The sequence below is a fragment of the Molothrus aeneus genome, chromosome 5 (assembly GCF_037042795.1).
Source record: "Molothrus aeneus isolate 106 chromosome 5, BPBGC_Maene_1.0, whole genome shotgun sequence".
Taxonomy (NCBI): Eukaryota; Metazoa; Chordata; class Aves; order Passeriformes; family Icteridae; genus Molothrus; species Molothrus aeneus.
In genome coordinates this window covers 63,797,098-63,817,947 of record NC_089650.1, presented here as the reverse complement: position 1 = coordinate 63,817,947, position 20,850 = coordinate 63,797,098, and the positions used below count along the sequence as shown (strand labels likewise).

Genomic DNA, 20,850 nt, shown 5'->3' with positions numbered 1-20,850 from the left:
GTGCCTCACTGTTCTGAGATGCTTTTCTTGTGCCAGAGGTTGCACTACCCCCATTCCTGAACACTCTGCTCTAACACCAGGGGAGCTGGGATCAGTCAGGATCGTCACAGCAAGGAGAGGAGGAGACTGGCAGGTGCTTTGCCCAAAGCTCTCTCCAAAATGAGCTTGGCCCAAACATCCTGCAGGACCAGCAGTTACTGGATTTTTGGGTGACTCAGCTGCGGCTCCCCAATGTTTGCCTCAGACCCAGCACGTGCCTTTCCAGGATTCACTTGGGTTATTCAGCCAAAGAAGCCACAACAGAATTTCTGAGCCACAGAAATAATCCAGTGCAGCCATTCAAGCAGGTTTTGCTACAATTTAATCTTCATTTCAAAAACAAAATAAAATCCACATTCTCCATCAGCTCTCCCAATCACTTCCCATGTAAGCTCACACTGAAACTGATTCACTGGTTGATTTTGTGCAGAAGAAGGATGTTAAAAACCTTAAACACATAATTACACATGGAATTTTATATTAGTATGATTTTACCAACTATATTATTAGTAACCTTACATTAATAAAGTATCAGCCCAAAAGCATATCAAGAGAATGACTAGAAAAAATAAGTAATGCACAACTCACCATATTATTAGTAGGTAATCATTTGATTACCTAAACTAGCTGCAGCAATTTTGTAGGTCAGGTTTTCTTTGAAGTCCATCAGGTGTTCAGCCTTGCTGCACCTATTTTGTATTAGCATGAAATACTTTTGTAATGCAGCATTTGGGGCAAGTTCCTTACACAGGGGGCAAAAAGCACATGAATCTGGCTCTTAGACACAGGTTTCCCATCCTGGTCTTTGGAGGTCACTTTAAAGATTGATTCTTTTTCCTTACACTACCTTTGCTCATTTCTTCCTAGCTACCTGCATTTAAAACTCACAAAACAACAGCAACAACAAAGCCAGAGAACAGCATCTTTGAGTGCAGTGTTCCCTGATTTTTGCTGGTTTGAGCAGATCTGTTTGGCCATAGAAACACCCATTCACTTATTCACTGTCTCTTCAAAAGTCTCAAACAGAAATGTAGAGACAACACTAAATGAAATTAAAAGCTACAAGCTCCAAGGCACAGAACCCTGCTTGGTGTAAGCCAAAAGGCTCATTGGACTGATGTGGTGAGCAGAGAAGGCATTCAGATGGGTGTTTTATAAACTATGTCCCCTTCTTGCAAATCCAGTTAGAGGGGTTGAACAACAGCCTCTCCTATCTAAACACCTGCTGGCACAAGCTCATCCTACCTGGGTTGATTTCCACAGAAAATACAGCAAAGAAATCAAATTTGGATGAAATCCAATTTGGATGTGGATGAAATCAAATTTGGCAGCCCAGAGGTGGGAACAGTGATGAGTAGGGCTGGATTTGCAGAGCTCCTGGGCTGATTTCCAGAGATGTGAATGGGCTGTCTGTGGAGCAAGGGTGCTTCTCCAGCACAGGCAGGCAGCAAGAAGCCTTATCAGCAAAAAGGCCAAAATTACTTGTGAGTTACAAGATAAGGTAGTGATTTAAGATTAGCACAAGGTCTGGAGCAGAAACAGTTTTATATTTTGCATGTCCAAATTCAATTACTTCTTTCTCCAGCTGCTCTTGGATCATGTTCTTAACATCCCTGTAGTAGCACTCTGAGCTGGTGAGGTGACAGCTGTGGGAGGACACTGGGCATCACTCACTGCCACTTTGATTATAAATGACTGCTGGAAAAGGATCTCCCACATCCCAGATCAGCTTATAGCATCAAATCTACTTTGAAAAAACTATAATGTAGTTAATTAAACTTGCTTTTCCTCCCCATTTCTCTTGCATGAAGTAAGACTTTGATCTACAGCACCAGAAGCCAAAGCTGGGATTCAAAATCCTTCCTTTGGCACCTACCCAGTGTCTTCACATCAAAGCACTGAGCTGTCAGCAAGGTCAGGAGTCAGACTAAATCTGACATTTCTGAACTGTTAGTCTGGAAAATAGCACATAAATTCTGAGCAGAAGATCTCTGTGTTTATTGTCTTTTACCAAGCTCCAGGAAGCCTTTGTTTTCAACACATGTGAAATGTCAAGGCAGGAAAAAAAGTGTGTCTGAAACACTGGGGCTTCAGGCTTCATGCAACTGCAGATGGCCAAATAAACAGCCAGATGTCCAATTTTTACATGGTCCTTTTTGAAAATTGGATGCTGCTATTAAAAAAAAGTCATCCAAGAAGGGCTAACATGTTTAAGCTCCTGCAGGAACATGAAGTTAGCTGGAAAGAAAGTTTTAGATGTAACATGCTGTTACATCAATTTAGGAGCATCAATTTAGTACCTCCAACATGTGAACCTGAACACCTACAGCAAACCAAATTATAAGAAAGATCCCACCAAGCCAGGGCTAAACTAAAACACACTATTACCAAAATAAATATTTTGCTTTTAATTTGATTCAATTCAAGCAACTTTTCTAATAGGGAAAGGGCTGATTCACAAAAATACCCAGCAACCCAAACATTTCATTAGGTTCTGCATTTCCCTGTCTCTTGAAGCTCTGCCTAACGGATTTGGAAGTTTATTTCTCAAAGGTATTATTGCTACAGAGGAGACATCCAGCAACACCACACATCCATTCTGGGAGAATCCAGCTTCCCCCAGCTGTGTTCTGCCCAGCAGAGGGCACAGCCTGCCCCAGAGGGAGGTTACCCAACCAGGTGTGGGAAGGAATGAGGACACAAGTCTCTTATCAGGTGCTGAGTTTGGATGATCTCTGAGGTCCTTAATGGGTTTGTTCTTCTGAAAGAGGCAATTGTAAGCTGAAATCCATAGGCAGAGGGGCATAAATTCTTAAAGGCAAACTTCTTCCTTTTCTTCTCTTTCCTAGCTATAGTAAGAGAAACTCTGTCTTGAAACCGGGAGTGTGACACCTGTAGCTCTTCTCTGTGGTCACAGCTCCCTCTGCAGTCACCCCAGCTCCACCAGTGATGCCAGACACGGAATTCTCTCCATGAAATCCTGTGCTGTGAACCAGACAGAATGCACCAAGTCCTCACAAAAATCCCATGGAAGGGACTCAGCAAAGCCACCAGAGGCATCTCCAACTCACAGGAATCACTCACCTGGGCCCTTGCTCTCCACAGGAGTGATCAGTGTCAGGGTTATAGAGGGCATGGGAAAGCAGGACACCCAAAACCACCCACGGAGCCGGGCGGGGGGGTCTGTCCTAAGTGACCCCTGATCAGACTTCTTGGTGCTGTGGTCAAACCAGAGGCTGCTGAGAGCTTATGGCTGGCTCCAGGAGGGAACCACAGCCCTGATACCTCACTCCAGCACCAAGGGTGCAGGACCAACACTTAACTGTGCTCAAACCTCACCTTTAAAAAACAAACAAGAAAACCTAGAGATGCTGCATGAAGATGAAGAATCACAAAACAAGGCAGAAGGTGCCAAAAGAGCCCATCACTGCAGCCTTTGGTCCTTTTTTGGGTGGGCTGGGGGGAGTGGAAACAAGCTGAGGGCTGATGCTTTGCACTGGGGTGTTCAACATCCCCAGCACCAGTTTCTGAGCAGCAGCAATGACACAACAGAGCCCTCAAGTGCAGTTTTGCTCTGGTTTATTCTTTATTTCAAAAAATAGATTCTGAAAGCGAAAGAATCTTTCAGAAAGCCAGAAAAAACACTGTCAAAGGCAAGAGGATAATTTCAGCGTGCATCACTCCACCCTGCCACCACTGCATCCCGGGGAGCATCCAAACACTTCCCCAACCTGGCAGCAGCAAAAGGCTCCTTTTCCCAGACCTCCAGACTCAAAGTATTCCCTCACTTCACACAGCCTTGGATCAGTTGTGCAAGGCCAGTTGGAGGCTGCTTGGTTGGCCCAGTAGCTCCCAACACTGTCAGACTCATATTTCACTGTGCCAGAGCTGCCTGGTCAGGTCTGATGCCACACCAAGCCATGCTTGAGGAGCTCTGCCAGCAATCATATTCCTGTCCATGAATCCCAATTTTCTCTGTGAGTGGTTGCTGCTTTCTCTTTAGCCACTTCCTTACACCATTGTTTGTGCTGGTACCAACACCCACATCTTCATCAGCTACACTAGTAACTCCCCACGTCACTCAGGGCTTGTCTGAAACTGATGTTTGTTTTTTTTTTTTGGCACAGGAAAGTAAGTTGGAAATACTGGAAATTCTTGCATAAAATCCTATATTGGTATAGCATCATTCTAAAGCTGTGTCATGTTAAAAACTTTTAAGAATCAAGAATGAAAACACCAAGAAAATCAAAGTGTTCTTTCAAGACTCTGATTCTTCGATTGTCTAAGACACCTGCAGCAAATCTGTTTTTCTAGGTTAGGTTTCCTTTGACACACATCAGCTGCCCAAGCTCAGTGCAATTATTCTGAATTAGCATAGAACGATTTTGCAGTGCAGCATTTGGCTAAGTTACCATTACAGAGGTCAACAAAGGGAATTCTGCCTGCCCAGAATTCTGTGTTCTTCCCTCAGAGAAGCTCATTCTCAGGGCCATGTTTTGCATCCTGCTCTTCTACAGGTTGATTCTTTCCCCTTGCACAAGCCGTGCTCGGAAGTTCCAAATATCCTTCAAAACAAAAATGAGACAAAGAAAAAGCACCTTGAGGGCCAGAAAAGAGTGACCAGGATTTCAGTTTACACAGATGGAAGTAGAGGATTACTTAGTTCTGATCATCTTGTGAAGGTGAAATAAGATGTAGGCACTCCTCTGGGAGAAAACTCCAACTCTGGCTAAAAACAATCCTTAAAGCTACACAGAGACTTCTCTGGGGTTTGTAAGAACAACCTCATTTCCACTCAGGGGAAGGAGAGAGCCTCACTACACATCCCTTTGGATTTCACCAAGCACCTAAATAACCCCAGGAACTGAAAGCCAAGCAAGCTGTGACTTTAGAGCCATGAAAGATCAGATTGCAAAACGCAGCTGGGCACCCCACCACACCCAGGCACACTGGGGGGAAACACACAGAACAACACAAAACCAGCAAGGGTGACATGTGGCAGCAGCTCTCTGGCCACAGACAGCAACAGGCACAACTTTCCCAGGCATTGTCCTGGGAAAGGCTGGGAGAAGATCAGAGAAAAGAATGATAAACAATTCTTATCTTCACTGGCTCCATCTGTTGTTGTGAACGTGGGGAATGTGTAATGGAGGTTTGTTTACCAAAGGGTGGTTTCTTGATTGGCCAGTGGGGATGGTGTTTGGATTGAAGGACCAGTTGGGTGCACCTGTATCTGTCTATAAGGGTGATGGGTTTCTTAGTAAGTATAGTATAATAAAGTGATTGATCAGCCTCCTGAGAATCATGGAGTCAATGCTAATTAATACCTGGCTGGGGGCCTGCAGTGACAGTGAAAAAGAAAGTTCCCCCCTCCAGAAAGCCCTAGATATTGTAAAACAAGTACATTTTAAAATAAAATTGCTGCTTTTACATCTGGACTTAACTGCCTTGATACTGGCTTTGCACACGCTTGGGAACTGCTGTGGATTAAGATATTCAGAACATTTTCACCTCAGTAACAAGGCTTATTTTTCTTCCAGTGGCTGGATCCCTGAAGAATTTACATTTGCTTTCTGTTTTACTCAATGGTCTCAGTTATTCAGCAAGAGTCCAATAGTCCCATTTTTTTTGAGGCAGATATGTATCACTGCTGACAAACCTGCTATAGCCTCGAGTATAAACAACTGATGTGGGATTATATTTAAACAAAAAAAAATCCATTTGTTATTGTGATCAGATGTGGCTGTTTGTTTTAAAAGGAAAATCCACCAACCAGTGGGGGAGGGGAGACTGTAAAAACTGTGGACATAAAAACTGGACAAGCACTCAATTTATTCCAATTTATAGTTTTGAATTCAGGGCAAATGACCACATTTTTTATTTACAAGCAGAGCTTCTGAAGGAATTTCTGGAGATCATGGTATGTGAAGAGGCTGCCAGTGAACAAGGCATTATGAGGAAAAAGGCCCCAAAAAAAGCCTGCCAGTCATCCTCTGAACATCAGGTCTTTCATCCTGCCAAGCACCTCTGCCTGGTACAGCCAGATCGGCCACGCAAGGCATAGCAAAGAGCACCAATGTGCCACAGCAGAGACTTGGGAAAGGGAACTGACCTGGTTTGTAACAAAGGGCACTGAGCCAAGTCTCACCTTGAGCTCCACAGAAGTTGCATTGTATTTCTTGCAAACCATTTCCTGCAGCTCCTTCTCCAGGTGCTCCTGAGTTGTGTTCTTGACATCAATGTAGTGACACTCGGAGCTGGCAAAGTGGCAGCTGATGCTCTGTGTGAGGAAATGGGTGTCACTCACTGTCACACTGAGACAAACAACTGCTGGGAAAAAACTCATGCATTCCAGATTGTGGGCACATCACTCCTTCCTTACAGATCATGCCAGCAAAACCCTTCCTCCTTTCCAAGAGCTCTAGAGAGTGTCCCCTTGGAGGAAACTCTTGCTGCTGACTTCCTTCTCTCCCTCTTCTTCCCTCCCTTCTCCCCCTCACTCCCTCAGCATGAGCTGTACTACTTGATCTCAGAGTATCAGCAGCTGGAGTGGAAATAGGGAGAGCCAGGGCTGGGGCAGACCTGTGTGTGCTCTAAGGGCTCTTAGTTCCTGCACCCAGAGGGTCACAACCCACTTATTTTGAATCCACCAACAAACTGCCACAGGGGCTGAAAGAATAGGCCACACAACAGGAAATCCAAAGTAAAAACAGCAGCCTATGCTGCAGTGCCTGCATGAATCCCTCCTGAGACAGGACCAGGCCTCCAAAGGAGGGCACTTTTGCCTGTTTCAGTTAAAGAATCATGCATGTCAACAAATCTTTTATAGAAAAATAGGTTGTATAATCATATAAATAAATATTATTTATTGAATAATGGAGACTCATGTTATCCAGAGATGGGATACCAAGAAGACAGGGAAAAAAGATTAGGTAAAGTCCTGATGTCTGGGACAGCTGAAAGGGAACTTTCAGAAAAGCAAGTTGAGCCAGACAGGCTTTAATTTAAATGTAGATTCAACATCTAATTTCTACTCCTGTTCTGTTTTTCCCAAGCAGCTGCACAGCGTGCTCTTCTTACAGAAGACAGATGTTTAAAAATAAAATAATAAATAAACAAGAGAGTGCTGAAGTATATTAGGAAGATAAAAACTCTTTAAGACATTCATCCACATATTCATGAAATGAGAAAGGATTCGAAGGGGGTGAGGGATAAAAATAGAGGGACAGTTGGATAATTTTGTTTTAAAAATTTAAGAATATAAAAAATTGTATCAAGAGATGTTTTCCTACCTTTCGAAAACCTGATGTCCTGTTTATCCCAGAGCCATGAATGAGCAGGGGGTGGAAGAACACTGTGTCTCCCTTCTCCATGACAAGGTGAACCTTGGGAATCTTCTCATCCTCATCAAGCAGCCCATGGAAAAGTTTGTTGGTTTTACCCTAGGAAAGAAAAAGGCTGAACTGAAATCACTCAGCTAGAATTAGAGGAAGTGCTGATTCTCAGAGCACAGCAGGGACAGCTACGGATCTGCTTTCCCCTGGAGAGAATATTCCACATGCCAAGCTAAAAATCTGACTATTGCCTACTAGTCCTTCTACCTCAAGCCTGACATACAGAAAAATGACACTTTCTGTATTTTCTGCAGCTGGATTTGGACAAAGACATTCTCAGCTGGAGAGAACAGAGAAGAGCACTGGGAAACCCCACAAGGGTGGCCTGATGCCACTGCTGGAGTCCAGCCTTCTGCTCCTGGTATAACCATCACCAGTGACAGGCCAGGCCAGGAAACACACACTCTTAAGAGGAAGGTATCACTTGGTATTTCATTCCATCCAGCTGTTTACTGTCACACTTCTCCTCTTTGGGACAGTACACATGCTGCCAGGCAGGAACAAGCTGACAGGAGGAGGCAGAGCCCTCACACTTGGCAAGGGCAGTGGAAAATGCTGGCATGTGTTTATACTGTCATGCCACAACGTGCTGGACATTTTCCAGGTGAAGGTGGGAACAGAGGCAAATCCACCCTTGGAGTGAGGTCATGCAAGAAACTCTCTCCCAAATCAATGTCAGTATTGGCATAAACAGAAAAAAAAAGTCACTGAAAACCTCAGTTCTGACCTGCACATGCTCCCCCTACAGTGAGTCCTTCCCAGCCGAAACACATCCCCTTCCTAAGCCCTCCATGACTCCCTACCTCCCACTGAGGATAACCATGAGGCTTCAGGGCTGTCCTGTGTGTCCCTGGCTGCACGACCAGGCAGCCATTGTCCTGGTGAGCCCTCTCCATGGCGGTCCAGGCGCACACGATGCGGGACGCGGGCCGGAAGGGGAAATAGTGCAGGTCCTGATGCATGGGGTGCAGGAAGGTCTGCTGCTCTGCAACACAGACAGAAACCTCCAGCTCATCAGTGTGACACAGCCTTCTCCTGCTAAACCACTGTGGCACATCCCAGGAGCTGCTGCTTCCTGCTGGAGACACTTGGTGTACTCAGTGCCCGCTCCAGCCCAGCCAGGGAAGCCAAGCCAAGCTGCCATCCCAGCCCAAAATGGACCATGGTGGTGGCTCTTGGGTCACACAGTGAAAGCTGCTTAGCCTGTGACCCCTCAGAAGGCTCCTTTTGCTGGTCTTTACCACCAGCACACATTTTTCATCACTCATTTCGGCTGCTCTGCAGTTTTGAGATCTTTAACCAGCACAGTGTTGCACAAACCTCCTGAGCACAAAGCCCTTCCAACAGCTGTGCTCTCTGCAGGCACTGGATGTACTGCTGTGATGCAAGCAGAACCAACCCTGTCTGTGCTGCACACCCTGCTCATGCTTATTTAGCTTTTTCTTTAAAAGAGGGGAAAAAAAATCTCAGTTTATGGACTGCAGTCCCCACAGAGAGTCTCTGCCCTAGAGGCTCTCTTCCATGAAGTCTAAACATAAATAAATATTCTTGAAGTTTTGCTTATTATTTTCCCCCCATGGAAATGGAAACATCATCCACACCAGAAGAACCTTTTATATATAATTTATATACTTATTTGGCCATTGATTTTGCTCCTTAAATAGATACAGTAGGATATTTCTACTTGCCTCATTTGCCATACTACTTACACTTTGTGCAGCCTCAAAAACTCTCCTGTGTTTTCTCATCTTGTCTCATTAAACCAAGGTAAAAAGAAAACAAACTATCACCAAAATGGCTTTGTAAATTTTCAATGTTATTTGGGTTTCATTTTTTTTCACAGCTTTTCTAAAATACTAAGTTCAATTCTGGCATGCACACAATAATTCATCCATTTTCCACTAATCCAAGTTTTCCTTACCAGAATCTGGAAGTTTATTTATCAGCATGGTGTGCATTGCCATGATGTTTGGCCCTGTGAAGCACTCAACATATTTGAGGATCTACAAAGACAAAAACATTAGGAAAAGAAATCAGAAACATGAAAAACAAGAAGAAATATTGCTGAGGAAGCACTGGGAGCTGGATGTTTGGCTGAGGACAAGGGTACAGGAGGAGAGGTTGGGAAGGATGGAGGGATGCAGGACAGGAGGCAGGATCTGGCTTGGCACACAAATGGGAATGGTGGGAGGAGGCCAAGAGGGAAGATGGTGCTGCAGGCTGCTGAGAGGGATGGAAAAGATGGGGAGGCTATCCCCACAGAGCTGTATCTGCCACATGAATTTTGGCTGCAAGGCTGGACCCGCCCAGGGACAGATGTTTGCCTGGATGAAACACACTCAGAACATGTGGCTGATCTGCCTGGCATGGTTTGGCCAAGTCACATTCCTGATTGGTTTCACACCAGGGGCAGAGCAGCACTGCTTTAGGTCTTCTGCCCCAACCTCCATCCATCCCCTGCTCACTCTTAAAAGCTGACTTATCTTCCTTCCTCACTTGTGTGTTTATGGGAGTGGCCTGCAGGGTCAGATACCTCCATACAGGCTCTTCCACCACCAGCACCCTTTGTTTGTTTTACCTCAGGCAGAGTGCAGTATCTGAACAGCTCTTCATCTTCCTGGAAGTCCTGCACTTTATTAACCACGCTTTCAGACTGACCAAACTGGGACTTCTGGGACTCATCCTTCATAATCATAACTCCTGGTGGCTTCACCTCTCTTTTGCAGATCCTGGTGAACTCCTTCCTGCAAACCAGAGGGAACATCCATGTTGGAAGAACCCAAGGATCTCCAGCTCCCCAGAGCTCCCCCCAGACCGTCACGCAAGTGCCTGGTACCTGAAGCGCTCGATGTCCTGGTCAGACACGAGGTTCCTGATGAGCAGGTACCCATTGTCCTCATAGAACTGCCTCTGCTCCCTGCTCAGCACATCGTTGTCCAGGGTGTAGCTGGGACACAAGGGACACATGAGCCACACCTAGTGACCCACACGTGTGCTTGGGGGAATGTAAGAGCTGAAATGAGGGATGTGGGACTCCAGGGGCTCTCCAAAATGCAGTTTATTCCATCCAAGAGTTACAGCAGTCCAGGGTTGTGAGTGACAGAGCCTGTGCCTACAGCTGTCAGCTCCAGACCCTTTGGTTTTGGTTACATTGCATTATATCCTTTTCTTTGCTGAGCATCTTAATACAGCAGAACCAATCTATACCTTAACTTTTATCTATAGCCAATCATAACTACTGTAATTACCATATTCATGGTACTGTTCTCCAATCACTAAAAGTTAGTACATTACAGTTTAAGCTAGAAGTTGTTTTTCAGTTTTCTTGCAGTGGAAAATTCTGAGACCTTTTTTCTACTTGTAGCTTTGCTGACTTGTTTGCCTGTGCTCTCTTTCTGCTTGGTAAAAACATCTTCTTGTTTGAGGTGGGTTCATCCTTTGCTCAAAGTCATAAGAACCCCTTCTAACTAACACACCCTTTGCCTCCTTGGTTATCCAGTAAGACTGGCTCAGCAATTCTTTTCTTCTATATCAAAACTTGCTTCCATCTCTATTCCTTCATCAGACTCTACATTTAAAAATCTTTCTGCTAAGCACACATATCTGTGAGACTTTCTTGTCAAACTTTCATCCTTCCCAACAGGGGAAGAGAGAGCTGAGCTCTGAAGGTTGTTTTGCTTTCATCTCTACCAAGGAAGATGGAGCTTACCAAAACCTCCCTGAATGAGGAGCAACAGTGACTTGGGCTGAAGTAGGATTGCTTATCTGGGGTGGGAATTAAGGAATATACAATCAAGCAAAATGGATTAGAACATTATGTACAGGTATGAGTCCTCGATCCTACAGTGCTGCTCATCTTAAAAGCAGGTGCTGTGATGGACACTCAATCCATGTTCTTGTTAATTTTGCTTCTATAATAATAAATTATAATAAAAAATATTCTATAAATGAAAAGAATCTAAAACAATAAAGCAATAGGAGTAAACCTGAGGTTTCATGTTCTCAGAGAGTGTTGCAAACCCTCACCATCTCTCCAGTTACTGCAGAGATCAGGTCCCTTCTAAATGACAGGGATAGCAGGAACAGAGGAGAGCTTTAGGCTTGTCCTCCACTTCAAGTCATTTCAACAGGTTTTTAAAAAGCTTTTTATTTTCTCTTATGCAGAGACAACATTCTCATCAACAGGGCAATTAAACCCTACTTGCTCAAGAAGCCTCACAAGAGCTTTATGCATGGTATTGAAGTGTCATCCATAACAAAAATTAGCATTTTCACGCTGATCTTTTGGTCTGCACATGCACGTTTGCTTCAGGGTTTTATGAAAACCACTGACTTTCCTCTACTGCTCATAAAACCATGAATGCTTTGGGAATGAGAAATAAGTTTCATCACAGCAGTTGTGTCCCCACACCAGGAAGCTTAAACATTATCCTGTCATGGGTCACATAGAGCGGGAGAAGAACAACACACGCAAAAACGTGTGGCAAAACATGATGAGCCAGAGGGAGGAAAAGGTGCTGGGAAGTGGGTGGAAGACAGAGAGAAGAACATGGGGGACCTGCTGCCACAGCAGCTCCCAGAGCAAGGAATCCCCCAACTGAGGGCACCAGTGCTCCACACACATTTCAGGCGTAATTTCAGTGAATATGGGACTCCTGATCATTCAGGTTCCTTAATGTCCACAGACAGCTGATGGAGACACAGGCACCGGCTGAACCCCAGCATGGGACCCTCCTCAGCACCTCCACCTCCCCAGCAGGGGGACGGCAGACAAGCCCACCCAGTGCTGGACTCCATTTCAGCACCTTCCTCCCTGCCTTTTCCTCTCACTGGTTTTCCTCTGGACACTTTGCAACATTCAGAGGACAAGTCTGGGCTGCCTGGACAACTGAAACCATGAGACACAGATATTAAAACAAAACCAGTGAACTGATGTACCATTTGATGTATCAAATAAATCATTCTTATTAGTCTGTAATTTACTTTACCCACGCACCTTTCCTGCTCCAGCCCAGCTTAGTCGGTTTTGGTCCAAAGCTATTTGCATCATGACCCAGATTTAAACACAAACAGGTTGTGCAGCACCTCTCCCTACTTCCTCTATGTTACAACCAGGGTGTTTTTCTGATAATTTATTCCTAATTTTGTGTTCCTACTTGTGTTATGCCAGTCTGAGTCAACAACTATCCATCTGCCTTCATATTTTTAATCGATTTGAGGACTTCTACATCCTGTTTGATCACATCCTCTTCTATGTATTATAATTCAGAGGTAACTTGTCAGTATTTTGCTCTGTGAAAAAGCTTTTTAAAAGCAACATTTATGACAGCAGCTTTAAAAATATTCTCAGCAAGCAGACTCCACTTAACTTCTGGAACCAGGGGACATATCAACGCAAAAACTTATTTCTACCCAGGTTTCCTTTGCCTTATGTTGGCAGCCATTTCCACCTCGGATCCCACTCACAAACCAAACCTTGATGTTTTTCCTGCTGCTGCTCTACCAGTCCAGGGTGGACCTTTCAACGAAACCTGTGACTTGCCGTGCAACTTCTAAGTCATGCGGAGTTGAATCTCTAGGAGGAGAATTCGCTGCAGGGAAGCCTCTGGCTGGGTGCTGGGGGGCACTGCCAGGATCCACGGCTCCCCACAGCCTGCGGGGCTGAAGCTCGGGGAGAGGCCTTGGCGTGGGTCAGCTACTGACCCCGATATTCCAGTCGGGGCTGCCAGCAAGCGCTGTCCTCCAGCACCAGGCACAGGGCAGGATCGCCCCGTGAGTCCCTGCCAGCCCGGTGTCCCTGTCGGACACAGCACGGGCCCACAAGGGCGGCGGAGCGAGGGGCAAAGCGCGCCGGGCTGGGGGAAGCGGAGCCCCGACCCACGGGGGGCCAACGCGCTGCTGCCGCCCCATCCCGATCCCACAGCAGAAGGATACAGGAGCCGGGGCCGCTGCCGGCCGCGGGGAGAGGTGCCGCAGGATGGTGTCCAGCCGGACCGCCGAGCGCTCCCCCAGCCGCTCCCCGAGCCGCTCCATGACGCCCGGGCGGCCTCAGCGCTATCCCGGCCAGGGCGGAGCCGCAGCCGCCGCATGCTCAGAGCCCCGGCTCAGCCGGGAGGCACGGGACGGCGGTGGGAAGGGCCTGAGGGAAGCCAGGGCGGAGCCGGGAGCCCTCAGAGCCCGGGTCGCGCCGGGCTCCGTGGTGCGAGGAGTGTGCGGGGCGGGAGGCGACCGTGAGGGACCCGGCGCCCTCAGAGCGCCGGAGCCCCGGGGAAAGGGCCTGAGGGAGGCCGGGCCAGGCGTGCGGAGAGCTTGGAATTTTCCGTGCGGATTTCTTTGTGTTTGTCCTCCCGCTTCCCCTCATTTTCCCGTTCTCTGCCAGCAGTGAATTACATCAGCCCCGTGTGCAGAGCAGCGCTTGGCACAATGCGCTCCTGAGGCCGGCATGGATCGATGCCTTGTCTCGCGTCTCTAAGGAGACCGTCAGAGTTCACCTCATTCATGCATGAAAACCTTTGGAGAGATTCTTGTGGCCTCAGTGTGAAAAGAGGTCTCACACCTGCCGGGTTGTCCATAAAACCCTTGCTCACGAGCACTCCAGGCCCTGTTCCCATCACAAGTCTCCTATAGATCCAGGCAGGCCAATGATGACAGTGTGCAGCAAAATTCTGCTTACAGCTGCTTTAGGAAGTTCAACTCCCATTCTGCAACAGGTTTTGCTGGAATCTGGGCTGACATGTTGGTAGATCAAAAACTCAGCTGTCAATACATTAAGCTTCCTGTTAGTGCTGCAGATGAACAGAAGCCAAGGCATGGGTAGAAAGGGTTTCTGTACATAACCTGTATAAAGCTGGTTCCCTTTAAAACTCAGAGGCAAAACTCCCGTTGATTTAAATAAACTACAGCAGGTTTATGAACTGCTCTGGTCTGTGGTGCATTCGTGTTTATGGCTCTTACAGTATCCTTGGTGGAGTCACTCCCTTCAGGGGCGTAACAGAACAGGCTGTTCACGGAAATGGGACAAACAAGGTTGGGAACCCAGGAAAAAACCCTCTCTAAACGATTTGGTGTAGTCACAGAGGTAAGAGTACAGGCACTGTGAAAGTACAACAGCAGCAACAGTGACAGCACCCTTCATTGCCAATAAAATCAGACCTTTGACTCCTGAGCCATAGGAAAACTCTTAGTCATAAGAAAACAAAGTTAATAAAAGTCCCTCAAATCAAACTAGTGAGAGGGAACAGAAAAAAAAAAAGCAACTAGAGTAATAGCTTTATTACTGAACTCCTAATTATAACTGCATTGAAAGGCCTATATATAATTTAGATCTATGCTGCAATTGCTTTCACAATCCAAACTGAAACAGGAACCTCAATAAATCCTCATGTGTTGCAAAGTTTAGGTAAAAGCCCTATCAAAAAGATGAAGCAGAATAATACTACACACGCCTATTGTGGCATGGACCTGTTTGCAATGTAGATATTTCTTCCACAGGTACATGTTTGACAGCATTTTATGCAAAGGTGTCTTTCATACCTGTAAAAAATGAACAAAAAGTATGGATTTGGCTGTACTGATTTAGGAGAACTAATATGCTTTTGTATATACATAATACACACGTACATAAATATATATATAGAATCATAGAACATCCTGAGTTGGAAAGGACCCACAAGAACCATCAGTCCTACTCCTGAAGTCCAGCACAAGACAAGCAAAGAATCCCACCCTGTGCCTGAGAATGTTGTCCAAAGGCTGCGTGAACTCTGTCAGCCTTGGTCTGTGACCACTTCCCTGTGGAGCCTGTCCCAGTGCCCAACCATACTCTGGATGAAGAACCCTTTCCTAATATATGCATTTTTAAACAAGAAGAGCCTCAAAAATCCCCAATATCTCTGTGCATTAAAGACTATTATTCCTAATTACATACAGCCTCTCTGGCAATCTCCATACCAGTGACTCCCGTGTCGCTGGACTGCCCTGGTGTATTCTACCACACAGCAAAGAATTGAGGACACCCCGCCCACCTTGGCAGGAGCAGCGGGTGGCTGAGGTCATTGCCCTGTATTTGTACCCTCCTGCTGAGGGATCGAACTTGAACACAACAAAAGATCGATCTCGGCCACTGCCGGCACCACGCAGTGACAGGAGGCGGCTGGTGGTGTAGCCACACCCCCTGGAATTAGAAATGTGTGCACACCTAAAAAAACCCCAAAAAACAACTCCATCCTTTGCATCTAAACAGTCCAGAGTGAATAATTTTCAAATCCATTGATAGCATCACTGAAATACAGGCTGAATGTCATGAACCCAGTAAAAGAAACAAGGCAGAAATTTTCTTTGTTAAGGAAAATGATGGTGGCATTAATCATTGTATTAAAATGGATGGCATTTAAGAGAGGCTGTGTCTTTGCAAAGTACTTTTACAGCTATGTCTGTCAGTTTCCTGAATTTTATAGAACATTTTTATACAGATGGTTTGCATTTGGCTTTTTGTTTTAATGTTTTCTGTTCATTAAATCACAAAACTAATAAAAACTAAACGATTGAGATTCCTCCAGCAGCACAGGAACATTCCTAATGCACAGTCTTATAATTTAATAAGCATCTCAATTGACTATTAAAATCCACATTATGATCAGAACTGTAATTCCAAAGATGAGGTCTTCTGAAAGCTTAATTTACTGTGGTGAGAAGTGGCAGCTGCTCCAACTCAGCAAAATTAGCTTTTTTAACTGAGGTGCCAGGAAAAACAGATGTTGATGAGACAATAACAACAAAATCCACCACCAACATGCAGGTTCATTTCTCATCACCAGAAGAGTCAAGAAGGGCTTCTATGGATGGTAGAAGGGAGAAGGAGGGAAAGGGAGATATGGATTAATCAGAGAACAAAACAAGGGGCATAGTGACAAAGGATATGGGAAGGGTCAAGGGTCTCCATGACTTCTCTGCCTTGGGCTTTGCTTTAGTTCCTGGCCCCCGCTGAATTCCAAGGAGGAGCTACTGCCAGGCTTCTCTGCAGCTGTCCCAAACTTCTCAGCTGGGGGTGCCCACCCATTCCTTATTGACACATCCCTTTGGAGATACCAGAGACAGCTGGATCCGCCAGTGCTCTGAGCAGAGAGCGTAAGAGCCCCAGCTGTGGTTGGCTCTTGCAGTGCCAGTGAGCCAGAAAGGAGAAGTCTCCCTCATGGACATGGTGCTCTTATTGGTGTCCACAGCTCCCAAAACGGTTCCCATTCTCCCTCAAGACCACCCAGCTGGGAAAAACACCTACCAAAGGGCTAAACAAGAGGGTGTTTTATTACCTTTCCCCTTTTCCAGCACCAGTCACAGGCGTTGCCATCACATTTCGTGGTCAGAATGCAGACATGGACTCAGGTGGCTCTTCCCAGCTGTTCACTGACTTCCAGTGAAACATCAGTGAAGCACTAAATATCAGCCACCGTGCCCACCCAACTCAGGTTTGCTGCCCTCTCACTGCAGCAGTCACATTTCATTATCTCATTATTAGAAAAGCTTCAATCCTGAATTTAGAGCAGAATATGAAATAAAAAAATACCTAACAAAAATGGCCAAACTATTCTGTCTTTATATTACTGCCACAGATTTAAAGAGTGTTGTTTTTCCTGGATGCAGGGGGGAAAGTAAAATGCTGAGGAAAACAACAGACTAAAGAGCAACAACTGTTACAAACTTTCCAAAAACATATGCTACTTATCAGATGTATTGATTAGCCTAGTGAATATTTCGATTATTAAATGCTTTCTTTTCAAAGAAAGATAGGTTTTTTCCCTTCACTCTTTTCACAACTTGGATGGAGTTCTACAAGCAGGGATGGGAGCTGGTGCATGCAGAGATTCCTGTGTATGTAAACAAAGTACATCATGTTTGTATAAATGACGTGGCTACTAAAAACAACTGTTCACTGTTGCTTTCTCACAGCTTTTTGACACCAGCATCTCAAAACCCCTTTCATTTAAGAAGAATCTCTAAGCGTTTTGCTTAACGGTGAGGGATTTAGGACTTGCCAGTCCCTTACAAGATACCCTCCTATAGCTCACTGGGATCTACAATCTCTGATTTAGCACAAGAAGTCATAAAACTTGGTCAACAAAGGTGATGCTCACAGAGGACTTCCCAAGTTATCACCCACTCAGCGGCGCACCAGGAAGCGCTTTGGGATGTAAATTCCAGCCATCAGGAAGCACTGGGAGAGAGCTTTTAAATCGGCTCACCCGAGGGGTTTTCCTCATAGCTGAAATCTTCCTCCGCAAGTCCAGAGATAAGGCAGCCTCCTTGGAGATGGACCTTCTGCCATTCCGGGCACGTCCAGGCAAGGACAAGGGTTGGTTTCACACCTGGCCGATGAACCCATTATCACAGCGAGTGAGAAAACCCAACAGCATCGACCCACAGGGACCTTCTTCTGCCGGAGGGGAATTGACACACATCCAGCGCCACTTTCAACTACAACTGACCTTTCTGCATGCACTCCCATACAGAACAACTCAACTGTTCTGCGCCCATTTGATATACTTACGTTTTTTTAAAACTAAAATAACCTATATCGATACAGTCTTGCCCACAACCACAGAGAAAATAACAGAACAAACATCACAAAACAGCAGGGAAAAAAAAAAGAATTAAATCAGTATTTTTTGCACAACTGGTTTTTGATACTTTATTTTCAGAACTGCCATGAAAAACCTAACAGTTTTTGGGTTTTTTTTTCTCAAAGCAAAGTCAAAAACTTGGTTACTGCTTTGAGGTTTTGTGGTGAACCCACAACTCTCAGACTTCTTTTCCAGGAAAAGGAGCATGGGGGGACTGTGTGGTTTAAGCCATTCACAAGGGAGGAATTAAAAAAAAAAAGAACATTCTAGCTTTGCAAAAGGTGTCTGTTAAAAACACTGCTGAGTGGAAAAAAGATGAGCCAAGGTTTGCCAGAGGTGCTGTTACGAGGAAGACTGGAAACGTAAACCGTGCATGATGCAAGACTCGATCTGACCCAGTAACTTGTTTTTTATAGATGGAAGCCTTTGTAATTCTTGCTGCAGTAACAATTATCCAAGGTTTTCTTCTTGCTGGTCTGAATATCAAGGAGCAAACTCCAGAACCTGGGAGAAGCTTCGGGAGCGGGTTCGGCGCAGTTCAGGACAGCAGGGAGCGTCTGGGCAGAGCGGGGTCAGCGGCGAGGCTGCTGCAAGGGGCAGCTCCCCGTGCTGGCCGGGCAAACAGGGGCTCCAGCATCCCTTCCACGAGCCCTCCTCTTGCTGACAGCAGGCACAGGAGCACTTGCAGGGGAAACAATTCAAAATGTTGCAGACTTGGTGCTGGTAAGTAAAATAAACAAAATCAAGTGGGTAATATACTTGGAGATAATCTACTTGCCCTCAGCTTTACTCGAGGTTACCACTGGACATCACAGCTTGGAGAACTGATTCAAGGAGTGATCACAATTATCAATATAATCACACATGCAATATAATTTTTAAAAATTAGGATTTCTCCTCTTTCAAGTGAATAATTCAGATAGGAATCAAAAAAGTTCATGCACTTATACAAGAGCAATAAAAAAAATTAAATATTTATTTTGAATAACAAGCTTAAGTTCAAGCTGCATTGTTGGCAATGTTGGTTTTAAACACAGATCACAAAAGCGTGCAGAAAATTGTATTGAGCAAAGAATAAAATAATACTAAGAATTATACTAAACAGCTGCTGATTTTTAAAGAAACAAAAAAGGCTTGTAATCACTATACAAAATATAAAATGTATTAAACACTACCATCCACAGAACAGAGGTTTATTTTAGTTTGATTATATTTAAAAATTATTTGTGTAGTTATTTATATAGTGAATTGTAAATGAATATTATACAGTAACCTCCTTTTGGTCTGCAAAACCTTTGTTGCACTATAGCACATCCAATCAGGTTGCAAAAAAAAAAAGAAGATTTATTTGTCCTTACTATCAATAAAGAAAACAATAATTGATAATACAGTAAATATTTGTCAGGTCTACAAATAATGAAATTCAAAATGACTCCTTCGACTCTGAAGCGCTTTCCATGCAAAAAGTCAGCACTTGCTGTTTAAACTGAGTGCACTACCAAGCAATGTCCAGGGTCGTAGATGCTCTTGGTAAGACTAAACTTTACCAAAAAATTTAGAAAATAAAATAAAATAATTTTTTTTTAAATCGAAGATTGAATGCAATCATGCAACTCTTACTACTGGGTAACCCACTGTGTCTCTTGTCAATTTATTGCCTTTCTGGAATATCACTCAAGGCATCAAAATTAGATTCATGATAAATATACACATAATGAAAGGACACAAACTGCTATTCGACACTACTACTGGTAATGTCTGTGCTACGTGAAAGCACCTTTAAAAAGAGCCTATGCGGCAAGAGATAAGTGTCTAAAGATTCAAAATGAATCAACAGTATTGGATAACAATATAATTCTCAACTCAGAAGCTGCCTCAAGATTAGGTGCATCTTCAGTTAATGTAACAGGAAAAAAAGGCAATGGATTTTATTATTTGTATCCACTCATAAACTGACCTAAGGCCACCAGATGTGCAGACACAACAAGTTTTCTTTTCTTTTTACAGTTCTTTAAATTGTAGGATGATAAGGGAATAGATCTATTCAAAAACAAACAGCTATTTCATCTCTATTAAGAGGTGGCACCGGGCGTGGGGTTCACGTTCTGAGTGGCCACTTGCGGTGCCACTTCAATGATCCGGGGTTTGTCTATGATCCTGGCCGTGCGGTTGCCCTTCTCCACAATGCCGATAATCCACGCCTGGTGGCCCTCGCCGTATTTCGGGGACTTGATCTCGGCGCAGAAACGCGCTGCCTGCTCTCGTGGTAGGCAGATGAGGAGGCCTCCTGCAAAGAAAGAGAGCAGAGCATCAGAATATCTGACTGAAAAGTATTTCAGCCTTGCTCTGCCATGTTATGAGTAGAAAAGTTGCCCATTTTTTTAAAAGGTTGCAGAGTTCACAGGTTGGGCCACTTGCTGCCAGGGTGGAGTTCTAACTGTTTGTTGCTGTAATCACCTGTTGTTCAATAGTTTTTCGTTAACTGCCTGTTGTAGATGGTTGGGAATTCCCCTTTTTTGTCGAGTAACACACTGCTGCTTCCTGGAGGATGGCACCCGGGATGGTGAAGAGGAGGGGACATCAGGGTTGGCATGCAAAGGAAGAAGCCCCTCACCAAACCTGTCAAAAACCCCTAAAAACAACGAGCCAACATGGAATTGAGGGGTTGAAGTGATATCTAGATGTGAGGAACAGAATCCAGTGTCCGCTAAGACCCTTTTTACCCCTCACCCTAATCTAAAAAGATGTTAGCTGGAAAGAGGACCTCGAATGTCAAACCAAAAAACTGGGAATCTCCTGAT

General features: G+C 44.9%; 2 protein-coding genes across 4 annotated transcripts in view; both read right to left on the bottom strand.

Moving 5' to 3' along the window:
• Positions 1–338: 338 nt before the first annotated feature.
• Positions 339–13,490, bottom strand: PHYH (phytanoyl-CoA 2-hydroxylase). Its single transcript, XM_066550984.1, has 9 exons — positions 13,368–13,490; positions 11,143–11,198; positions 10,270–10,380; positions 10,012–10,177; positions 9,355–9,436; positions 8,237–8,418; positions 7,332–7,481; positions 6,188–6,319; positions 339–4,604 (listed from the first exon to the last, which is right to left on the bottom strand). The coding sequence occupies exons 1-9, from the start codon at positions 13,464–13,466 to the stop codon at positions 4,551–4,553; spliced, it is 1,032 nt and encodes a 343-aa protein (XP_066407081.1). The 5' UTR covers positions 13,467–13,490; the 3' UTR covers positions 339–4,550.
• Positions 13,491–18,088: 4,598 nt separating this feature from the next.
• The window catches only part of SEPHS1 (selenophosphate synthetase 1), a 26,464-nt gene continuing 23,702 nt past the window's right edge, over positions 18,089–20,850 (bottom strand). For 2 of the 3 annotated variants that reach the window (XM_066550983.1, XM_066550982.1), the window contains exon 9: positions 19,008–20,336. In XM_066550983.1, coding sequence (XP_066407080.1) covers positions 20,122–20,336 — 215 coding nt within the window. In that variant the 3' untranslated portion in view covers positions 19,008–20,121. Of the gene's footprint in view, positions 18,770–19,007; positions 20,337–20,850 lie in introns of those variants that run through there. The other variant, XR_010783749.1, reaches the window with a different exon arrangement.